Source organism: Musca domestica, unplaced genomic scaffold, assembly GCF_030504385.1.
Source record: "Musca domestica strain aabys unplaced genomic scaffold, Musca_domestica.polishedcontigs.V.1.1 1, whole genome shotgun sequence".
In the NCBI taxonomy this organism is placed as follows: domain Eukaryota; kingdom Metazoa; phylum Arthropoda; class Insecta; order Diptera; family Muscidae; genus Musca; species Musca domestica.
The window spans coordinates 26,241,983-26,254,185 of record NW_026712114.1 but is presented as its reverse complement, the minus strand read 5'-3'; the positions used below and the strand labels follow the sequence as shown (position 1 = coordinate 26,254,185).

At 34.6% G+C, this 12,203-nt stretch overlaps 1 protein-coding gene across 1 annotated transcript; it reads right to left on the bottom strand.

The window, feature by feature from the left end:
* Positions 1 to 7,494: 7,494 nt before the first annotated feature.
* Positions 7,495 to 8,264, bottom strand: LOC101887851 (uncharacterized). Its single transcript, XM_005185651.4, has 2 exons — positions 8,108 to 8,264; positions 7,495 to 8,015 (listed from the first exon to the last, which is right to left on the bottom strand). The coding sequence occupies exons 1-2, from the start codon at positions 8,115 to 8,117 to the stop codon at positions 7,549 to 7,551; spliced, it is 477 nt and encodes a 158-aa protein (XP_005185708.1). The 5' UTR covers positions 8,118 to 8,264; the 3' UTR covers positions 7,495 to 7,548.
* Positions 8,265 to 12,203: the final 3,939 nt, after the last annotated feature.

Genomic DNA, 12,203 nt, shown 5'->3' with positions numbered 1-12,203 from the left:
ATCAATGCTATAACAGGTGCCCACTACTTCTAGAACCTTCCTTTCAAAGGGTAAATATTTGGAATAATCATAACTCTTATATAAGCGAAGTGAACGTCTGATTCTTTTTTTAAAATGTCCGTATCCCAATACATCTTAAAACACAAGATCAAATAGAAAATGGGATATAGCGGAACCACACAACGCAATACTACCTACACTAAATTTGTTGTGAATATTGAATTTCTCGGTCCACCCCTTCTGATACCAATCCCACAAGTTGTCAAAATTTTGAATAATTATGACACATGACTTCGTATATATAAATATTTCTACCAACCATCAATTTAGTGTAAATCGGTCCACTCCATCCGATACTCCCCCACCAAATATCAATTTTTAAAATTGGCGCATTGCAATATTTTTATACCCTCAGCCATTTGGCTAGAGAAGGTATATATCATTAGATATGGTCAAAACGTGCCTAGTTGAAAAAACGGTTTTAGACCCTAGGTCTACTTGGACCAAATCCGTTGCAAGACATCTGGAGTCGTTCTAGCGATGTCCGTCCGTCTGTCGGGTGGTGCGCACGATAACTCTCGATGGGAGTATCCAATTTGGTCCAAAATTGGTACATCGTAATGTTATTGTCAAATTTACATAAGGTTCGGAGGTGGTCAAAACTTCCACACAAAATGTCAAATTTTTTCAAAGAAAATAATTTATTGCAAAAAAAGAGAAATGATCATACGATTTCGTTACTAAGTTCTAAATCCTAATATTTCCATCAGTGCTAGGTCAGGTTCGAAAACTCACAATATCGGTCCACTCCATCAAGTACCTCCCCCAAAAAGAGTCAAAATTTTGAATAATTATAACTCCTATAAAATGTGATGTAAGAGTCCGATTGTCTTCAAATTTCACTCATCCCAATAATTTTTTTAACCCAAGATTTTGGTGTTAAGGTGGAATTCATCGGTCCACTCCTTCTGGTACCTCCCCCACAAAAGGTCGATATTTTCAAAAAATTTATTAGTTAGCTAGCGTTAGTGCTAGGTTAGGAGCGAGAATGGAAAATACCGGTCCACTCCTTCAAGTACCTCACCCACAAAGGGTAAAATTTTGAATATTTATAACTCTTATAAAATGTGATGTCTTAAAATTTCACACATCCCAATATTTTTATAAATCTGGTGTTAAGATGGAATATATCGGTAAAGTCCTCATGGTACCACCCCCAGAAAAGGTTGAAATTTTGAATATCCATTAAGCTCAAAAAACGCGAACTGAACATCCGATTCCATTTAGACTTGGCACATCTCAATATTCCTTCAACACAGTATCTGTTATAAAAACGGTAGAAATCGGACCATCCCTTCTGGTACCTCTCCCACGCGAAATGAACATCCGATTCCATTCAGACTTGGTATATTTCAGTATTTCCATCAACATAAGATCTACTATAAAGATGGTAGAGATCGGACCATTTCTTTCAAAAAAAATTTCATATAAATGTTGGATTTTTTGTTATTTTGTCCATACCAATATTTTTATATGTATTAGATGAAGCATGAAAATGGAATACTTCGGTTGACTATACCTGGTACCTGACGCACATTTTAACATTTTCTTAAATTATCACATGTGTCATATAAAGTATAGGAAGTAGTCGATATATTCCAAATCTCGTACGTTGTAATATTTATTTCCGTGATAGGTTAGATACGAATTGGTCAATATTGGCCAACTGCTTCGGAACCTCACACATAAAAGGTCAACAGTTAGAATAATCATAACTTAAGGCTGGGGGGTAGACATCTGTCGGCAAAACCGACGGATACTTTTTTTACTTGTCATTATTTTATTTGATACGGTCGCGATTATATATGTAGCCCCTAGGCCTCTTTGGACGTTATCCATTTCAGAAGATTTGTATTCAATCTTGGAACGTCCACATGTCGCTTAGCGCAATACTTGTACCTACATTCGAATTTGGGATTTTTCGTAACACTCCTTCTGCTATTTCAAACACCACAAAAACCTAGACGTTTTTGAAATATTTTTGCAGTATTTGGCTTATCAGTTGCCATTGTAACCCTAATTAACACTACATTTTGTATCTTCAATTTTCACCTGACACGATATACTCAGCCAAAAATTAATACATTTCCAATTAGCTATTTTATAACTCCAAAAATTCCTGAGAATTTATTCATCGCATTCGAAATTACTAAAACTCTCATAATTATTATTATCTGGCTACTGATAAAACAGACAACTGAACATCCAATACCCGCAGGTGCTGCTGTCAATGAAATTTATAGTTGATATTAATTTCGATACATTTGCCTTGTGGCAAACACTTGATGACTTTAAAGGGAAGGAATCCGTCAAACATTCATTTGAACAAGTTCAATGCGGCAATAACGAGTATTCATTAAACGCCATCCCATACTTGTTCAACATTTGGCAATTACAAAGCTTATGACAATTTTTATTACCAATTAGAACAGACAATGAAAATGTATCGAGGTTATATGTGTGTGTGTGTTAGATAAGACTCATTGCCATGTTAGATAAGGCTTAGACTGAAATTCTACCGCTCAGCTATTGTTTGGTCTCATCATTCGGTTCTAGTAGTTGTTTTTGTTTTGTTTATCGGGCATGTAGCAAATTTCCCAAGCAGAAAATCGGATTTGTTCTATTGTTTTGTTGAAAGGAAGAAAACGAAGATTTGTCCAGTTTTTTTTCGGGGCTTAAAGAATAAAATTTGTTGAACATTCAATTGGACATATAATGGAATTTGAAAAAGCATCTCGTTTAGACAGAAGGCAACTGGTGAAAAAATGTACAAAGTACAGACAGAAGAAAAAATGTATTGACCAAAGTTCTGTAGGGTTTAAAGAAATCGACATCGAAAACTTTATATACTAAACATGTTTATGCGAAATCATAAATTTCATATTCATCTCAGGTTTCTGGTTGAGAGAAATATTTAGATAAAGCAAGTTGTTAAGAATCGCTATATTGTTTCGCAATTTCGGTCCGATCTCTACCATCTTTATAACAGACTTTGTATTGATGGAAATATTGAGATGTAACAAGTCTGAATGGAATCGCATGTTAGTCTTGAGTCTTATGAGTTTTATTGTTATTCAAAACTATGACCCTATTGTGGATGAGGTACCAGAGAATGGACCGATATACAGGGTGAGATAAAAAACTGCAACAAAGTCAAAAGCTATAATTTTTACATATTTTGTTTTTAAATTTTATTCAATGAAACCAAAAATTGTCGGAAATAGCATCAAATTTTAGAATAAGTTTGGATTTGTTCGAATTGGTCACCTTTGGCACCAATTATGGCCTTCAAACGACACACGCTGCCCAAAAGTTACTCTGCGGTATTTTGGCCCATTCCCGGCGAAGCTCTTGCTTGATGTGATCGACACTTTGGTGTGTTTTTCTGCCAATCTAGCCAATCGGCTTTAATACACCCACCTCAGAATATTTTCGCGAAAATATTCGGCATTTATTCTGTTGCCACTTTCGGCCGAGCAAAGCAACTCTTTAGCTCTTTTGGGTCTATTTTGTTTCTGTTGCGGAAGGTACTTCATCGAGTGGACCAACATTGACCTAGCACTGATGCAAATATTATCTTTCTGGACAGTAAAATATTTTTTTTGACCCGCAAAGGTCAACATTTTCGTAGAAAATAATTTACTTCATAGAACAAGAAAGAATTATCCAGATTTTGAAAATCCTAATATTCGTATCAGTGCTACGTCGGGTGCGAAAATGGAAACTATCGATCACACTCCATCATGTGCCTTCCCAACAAAGGGTCATTGGCCCACTCCTTCGGTACCATCCCAAAAAAGGACAAACATTTTGAATAATCAAATATAAGTGGAATTATATATTTTTTATTAGATATAAGCTGAAGGCATATATCTTTCACTTGCTAAATGGTTTGACTTTCTTTCGACTTCATAATCGGTAATCACCCTCAAATGTTGGATAATCGGACAAAAATCTAAAAGTAAAGGTTTGACCTTATTTTTTTGTAAACTTTAATTTTCCAGAGAATATTTAAAATAAAACAAATGTGAACGAATTTTGCCGATAAGGGGAACTGCAATGATGTTATAGCTTGTCCAATGTGCAAAATATTTCCTAAATAATCTTTAACTATAATTATACTTAAGATAATTTAATTTCAAAATGTTGTTGAGACACTTGAATTTTATTTTGTAGAGGGGCTATAAATCTGAACACAAAATGTCGACGTTAACTAAAGTACCATTATAAACAATTTGCCACTTAAATATTACAGAAGTTCTATAAATTTGTCATTTTTTAGAGTATATTTAAGAATTCTATATACTCGTTTATTTCGCATTTTATCCGAAGGGCATCTATGGCAAGATCAGCGAAACATATATTAGAACTACATTTTAAACTAAAATGATTTTTTTTTTGTATGCAAGGACCTGTGACACAATTGCTAAGAATTGAACAATTTATTATATTAAAATTTACAATTACAGTATTTTCAGTTTTACTATAAATGTTTCATTAATCCAACCAAAATTTTATAAGCTACAATTAAATTATCGAAGACCCAAGTCGTTCTACATATCAGTGTTCATCAATTCAATCACTCAACAGATGTATATTTCATCAACAAAATTTTTATTTCATCGTCCAAAATATCTGTTTGTATGGTTAGCTAACGCACACGATAGCTCTTCAAACGAGAATCCGATTTTGTCCAAACTTTGCACATCCTGACTTAACTAGGACCACTTGTACCAGGTGGTAAAATATAAGAAATTACGAAGCGCATTTCGCATTTGTTCAAACTTTGAAGAACATAATATTGGTGCCTGTATCTCCCCGTACATGACAACACTTTCAAAAAATCAAATATCTCGTTAAAATCGATGGGTGTATCTGTTATGGTGGAAAATGATGATATTTATGTCAAGTTAGTTGAGGTGCGACTTCGGCAGTATCATTTGTATTCGGGCCTTTGCTCTAGTCTTCTAAAGAAGATTAAAAATTAGTGATCGACAGACTAGAATCTTAAAATTTTGCATGTGGGACAATGTTGGTGGACACGGACCAAATATATCTGGGTTTTTGGAACTATGGACTAGAAGTGTACTAAGACTACTAAAAATCACTAAATATCGTTCATTTTGGTATTATGTGAACGGATACAGCAAAAATCTTGACATTTGGTGTAAAAATTAATTTGGAAATAAATGGATATATAGGGGCGGTTTCGCCAATATCTACCATAATTGTGCATAAAGTACTGAATGCTACTACATTTCGTATTGTGTGCAGACATAGAGATTCAATTCTGGAATTTGATGACATATGGTGTCTGTTTTTATGGTTTGGCGGTGGTTTGGAAACGCGTCTTATACTTGTACGAGAAGTACTAAATGGTACCTAATGGATTGGATGGTGGTTGTGTCGTAATTGTACGAAAAGTACCAACTTTTACTAAATTTTTAACCGGAATCATTGAAATTTAAAATTTGGGGTACACAATGGGAACTATTTCCTATGACAGAAAATTGCCATTTCTCAAGGGAATTATTTCCAAGTTGGATATTTGAAATTTTATTTGGATATTTGGAAGTTTTGCAAGGTTATTTCAAACGTTGAAGTGATAAAATATTAAGTTCCCGGACGAAAAAACGGTTTAAGAAACTATGTCTACTTGGGCCAAATCCGCTTCACGTCATTTGGAGTCGATCTAGCGCTGTCCCTCCGTCTGTCTGGCTGGCTGCTGCTCACGATAACTTTTGAAGGGAGTATCCGATTTCGTCCAAAATTTGGTACATCGTAATATTTTTGCCAAACTTAGATAGAGTTTGGAGATGGGCATTTTCAAAAAAAAAAAAAAAAAAAAAAAAAAAAAAAAAAAAAAATGTGCACAGAAAGAGAAGCGATAATCCGATTTTGCTCCAACTTTGCTAATCCTAATATTTGCATCAGTTCTCGGTCAGGTGCAAAATGGATAATATCGGTTCACTCCATCAAGTACCTCCTCCACAAAGGGTCAGCATTTTAAATATCCATGATGCTTATAAAACGCGAAATTAACATCCGATTCCATTAAGACTTAATACATCTCAATATTTCCATCAACGCAAGATCTTTTATATACATGGTAGAGATCGCATCATTTTTTCTGGCACTTCCCCACATATTGTTAAAGCTTTTGATAAACAAGCCGATCAAAGAAAGCGAAATAAAAGGTATATTTCTGCGAAGCCCATCTGGTATCTCACCCATAAAGGATTTTTTATACAAGTTTTATTGCTTTTATTTGTCGTTACTTGCGAAACAAGTCAGTGATTCTTTAAAACTTCCTATGCCTAAATATTTCTCTCAACCTGAAACCTGATATGAATATGAAATTTATAGGAATTTGAGATTTTGCATAAAATTAGATATAAATGTTCAATTTTTTTTGTAATTTTGCCCATATTAGTATTTTTATTTGTATTAGATGAAGTATAAAAATGGAATACTTCGGTTTATTGGTACATCACGCACATTTTAAAATGTTCTTAAAATTTTGAAAGATTTCATATAAAGTGAAGAAAGTAACCAATATAGTCCAAACTTGGCATGTCGCAGTATTTATGTGGTATTTATTTTGTTCCGATACGAAATTGACAATTTTGGTCCATTCATAGATGGTCAACAATTTGAGTAATCATAACACAAGTCCGAATATAGTTAAATAATCGAACATAGGCTGAGGGTATACATCTGCCGGAAAACCCGACTGATACTTTTTAACTTGTTTTTTTCTTAAATTCAATATGTTTTGTTCTTGAATAGTGTACCCATTATGTACCTGACATTTCCCATTGTGTGGCGCCGAGCGTCAATGTCAGTTGAAATTATGGCACATACAAAAAAAAAAAAAAAAACGTACAGAGGCATTGGAAAATCAAATAACAATTCATATCAATTGAATGTAAGAAACGATTATCTACACTTCGACTCTATCGAAAAACAAAACACCTAATCGTGGCGGAATGTTTTTTTGAGTAGAGCTGTCAAAACTAGACGACATTGTTTTTTTTTCGGAAAGATAAGTATTTTGGACAATAACTAAAAACAATCGCAAAATGTGTACGTTTATAAAGCCATTTGTAATAGAGGTGTTTTTTGAAAGGAGGATGAAAAGTTGTGACAAAGCAATGGAATATTCTTAATTTTTAAAATTAAGTTTTTAATGTTTTGTAGATTTTTAATTCGTAATTGAAATTTTCGAAACATATTTTTTTAAAAATATTTTTTTAATAATCATACGATAACAAATTTTATCATCATCTACATTTGTACAGGTTTTATTTTTCAATTCTATAAACATTCAAAATTTTATTGAATTGGGAAAATAGATTTTAATTTTTTTTTTCGAATTACGTTTAAAATACTACAACCTAATTTTTTATTATTCCACATAAAAAAACAGTAGGATTATATTTATTATTCATTTATTATTTTTTTCATTTAATTGAGCCTTTTTTTAAATCACGCATCATCAACACAACCACGAATACGACGCCACTGGGACCATTCGAAACAACCCAAATATCCATCTTGACTAACAAAAGCCTTGTTTTCCGTGCAGGTCAAGACAATGGGTTCAGCTCCACTGGCGGGACACAAATAGAATTTTGTGGGATCTTCATGGGGTTGAGGCTGGGTAACACTGGCGCCCAAACACGATGGTGGCTCCGTATGATAAATGCAATTGTCGTCCACTAAATCCACGGGAACACATCCAGAGACGGTGGCATTTTTCACAAAGAATGTACCGGGATCACAGCTCTGCTCAAAGGCCATATTGTTGCCGAGACAGAAATAGTATTTGGTACCATCCTCAGAGCCCCATAATTCAGTTTCCGATTTACAACCCTCGATCACGTTGCGTTCGTTAAGTCTGACAACTGCTGCAGCTGCAGTCAAGACCAGGAGGCTGCCCAAAAGCAGAGTAACTAAAAATCCAAAGAGAATTTTGAGGGGTAATTAACAGTTCCACTTTTTAGTCATTTTTATTTCACACACACATACACACACAGACACACACCTTTAATCATTGTTTAGACGTCCGTTCTGCGTACCGTAACGGCAATCAATTGTTATTTAAGACGTTTCAAAAGACCAACTGTTTTGGCATTCTTTTCGACACTTATTTTTATAACTTTTTTATGAATCCAATGTCAACTCAGCCACAAAATAGAACAAAAACAACACCAAAATAACCCAAATTATAGATTTGGCTGACTTATCTAACTTGTGGGTTGACTAGTTAACTTGACTGTGCGATTTTGTGATTTTTATTGGCAAAACTCTTTTACTAGATTCCCCCCGCTGCCGTACTATCAGTGGGCGTCATTCAGTTTCTTGTCATTCAGCTTTTACCTGCCGCCCCACTATCGATTCCATTCGGCGTTGCCTGACTTTCATCATCTAATCTGATGTTTCCGTTATAGTTTGGCTTTTAATTTCAATTGTTTTTCACGGAATTTGATAACAGAACGAAAATTGACATTTAATTGTGTTAATCGTCGCCTTCATCATCCTCTCTTGGATGATTGAAAAAAATATGCACACTTCTGTTAATAATAATGATTTAAGTTTTGAGATTTTTCATTAACAGTTAATGTGGAATCATTGGGAATTTTTAGATAATTACTATGGTAATTGTCTTTTAAGGAATTCTGCAAAAGTATCAAATAAATCGTTCAAAATTGTATGGATGCCAACAATTTAAAAATTAAGCAAATTACCCTCAATTTCATACTTTATACCAATACAAATTTTTGATGTCACAGATTTCCCATTTTTTGTATTCTTAATCGAGCTTAGGAGGGTATATTAAGCAGACCTCCAAAAAACCCGCTCGAATTCGAGTAAAGAGAGAAATTCGCTCGAATTAGAGCGAGAGTACTCCTGGAAGTAGAAAAACAAACAGTACAAGTAAAAAAAATATTAAGTTTGGTCAGGCCGAAAATTTTTGGGTAAAGATAATATTTTTATATAAAAGTATCTGGATTCAAACGTGTTCCATTTTAAACTAAAAAATCCCTGTATGACCGTTTGGATAATGCTATTAAACTTAAAAAAAAAGAAACATAAGGTGAGTGAGGCCATTGTATGAGGGCCATACCTCTATAAACTTAAATAACTTCAAGGATTGTCATCTACCAAATCTTTTAAAATACGACTAGGATTATCAAAATATCGAATATCGGCGGGTATCGTTATATGTGCGCTACATAAAAACGTGGACCTATACATAAAATATTTCGGCACCGGAGCTATGAAGAACCCTTAATGACCTACAAATAACAATTTTAGAATTTAGAAAAATCCGTGAAAAAATGTGGCGAAAATTGTCAGAATACCGAATATCAGGAGGTACAAAAACGTGGACCGATATGTCTCATTTTCAATACCAACCATCCTAGACGAAATACAAATTTTGAAGCTCTACATCAACTTATGTGACGGACTGCGTTTGTTGGTTCGGGCTGAACTTTTAATATCCTTCACCAAAATATCGGCCCTTCGTCGAAAAATATCGGCTAAATGAAAACCCTTATATGGGGGGTGTACGAAGGAGAGGACCTGCATAAGTAATTTTTGTCATTGACTGTAACAACGATTCCGAACTAAAAATACGAAATATGAATAAAGGTGATACCGTTATATGTGGACTATACGAAGACGTGAACCTGTATACGCAATTTTTTGTCATAGTCTGTAGTACCCATTAAGATCTTCCAATACGAAATTTGAAATAATTTCGGCAAATAAGTTGCTAATGTCAAAATAACGCACATTGAGAGGTACTGTACCGACATTACCCATTTACGAACTAAACCTGCCTACAGGCAAAATACACATGTGTGCAAGATTTTAGCCTTCTATCTCAATTCTTTCGAAAGATAGGGTGATTATGTTGATCAAGATTATATATAGGGTGAGATAAAAAAACTACAACAAAGTCAAACCGCATAATTTTTAAATTTTATTGAATGAAAACAAAAAAATCAAAAATAGCATCAAATTTTAGAATAAGTTAAGATTTGAATTGGTTACCTTTGGCACGAATTGACACGGCCAATGTTGATCTGCGGTATTTTTATCCATTCCCGGCGAAGCGCTTGATTGAGCAGATCGACACTTTTTCTATTTTTTAGTGCTTTACAAAATACTCCAGACACAATAGTGAAACGGATTGGTATCCGGAGATTTTGGTAGCGCTGGAAATGAAGCGAGGAACCTCATTTTGTAACCATTCTTGGGTGGCGCGTGCTGAGTCCTGTTGGAATGTCCAAGGACTGCTTTAATACACCCTCCAGAATATTTTCGCGAATATTGTCGCTTCCAGAATATTTTCGCTTTCTTCCGTCCACTTCCTTGACGCGTAGCGTAGCCCCTACCAGTATCACGGTAACGAGCGATGGTACAAGACACAGAGGATTTATTCACATTTAAATGCTGGAGTGCTCTAACGATAGCCCCTTGTGGTTTTCCAGCCAAATATAAAAAATCACACTATCACGCTTGAATTCCATCTGGAAAATTAACAGCAAAATTCTCCCTCCAGAATATTTTCGCGAATATTGTCGCTTCCAGAATATTTTCGCTTTCTTCCGTCCACTTCCTTGACGCGTAGCGTAGCCCCTACCAGTATCACGGTAACGAGCGATGGTACAAGATTGTGGTTTTCCAGCCAAATATAAAAAATCACACTATCACGCTTGAATTCCATCTGGAAAATTAACAGCAAAATTCTTTCTAAACAATAAAATGAGCTGTCACTGGAATAATTTTAACGGCTGTCGGACGAGTGGCTTAGAAATGACAGCAGTCTGAAGTTGGTTGCATTTGTTTTTCATCTCTCCCTGTATATACCCTCCTTAGTATAGTGGATGGTATGATTTGCAAATTCTACTTTTCGATTTCGTCTGAGTAAGGTATTGTAGTGAAATCAAATATACCACCAAAATCGAAGCAAGTATCCTGACGGAAACCTCACACATCATGGTATTCGTCAGGTGGTTAGGTCAGGTACAGAAAATCGATATATCTGGTGACAAAATGGGATTTATTGGCCCCCTTCGACTGGTGCCTTACCCAGAAAGGTTCAAAATTATCCAAAAGAGTCAAATACGTGAAAGGAAGTGAAGTGAGTGTCCGATGTAGTCCAAAACTCGAAAATATAACACAAAAATTCGCTGTTTATAATACCCAAAAACCTAGAGTTTTACAGTAGACACATTTGCAAAAATAATGCTTTTTGAATAAATTTATTATTTTGAGGGTGATTTTATGTAATTGGTACATTGGTAAAATCACACTTAAATAAAAGAAAATGCAGTAGTGCTTAAAAACCAGCTTTTAACACATATCTCTTCGTGGTACTTTGCATGTATTTCATCAGATAATTTATCAAATTAACATACATTAATGTAACAGTATTATTAGTTCACAAAAGTTCCTGACCATTATTCTTTAATTTGTAAATTTCAACCCAACTCTTTTCACGCTACTCTTCACATTTGCCAGCCACACTTTAAACTTTCCAAAAAATAACATAAATTACATTTCGAAATAATGCAACAACATACATGCGTTCAAACCATTTCATGTGTTCGCTCGTCTTTCGATATGGCCGAAAGAAAGAAGATAAACACGAAAGTAACGTTTAAACTCCATAAATCATATCAATTGTTATTGGCAGCGAGTAAGAGAAAAGCGAAAAAAACGCAATGGAATTACTGACCAAAAAGAGAACGAAATAAGGATGCACATATGTTGCATGTTCTCCTTTCGCCATTGCATTTTGCACTTGCCGAAAAAGAAATTATGCGGCGAAACGCTACGACATCATCTTTAAATATATTTTAAAACGCTGCATTAACGAACAAAATGAAATGGCTTAAGTGGCCACGGGGGCAATTTCTTCATGAGATTGTATTATTTAAATTCAATTTTTAAAGAAGGAGATGGTATAATTGATTGATCATACAAACAAACAACGACAAAGAGCAACAGGAAATAATGAGAACCAAATTTACAACAATGCTAGACTCACATCTAAACAAAATGAGAGATAGCTACAGAGACAAATTTATTAACACAACAGTGGCTCACAGCAAAACATTTTTGAA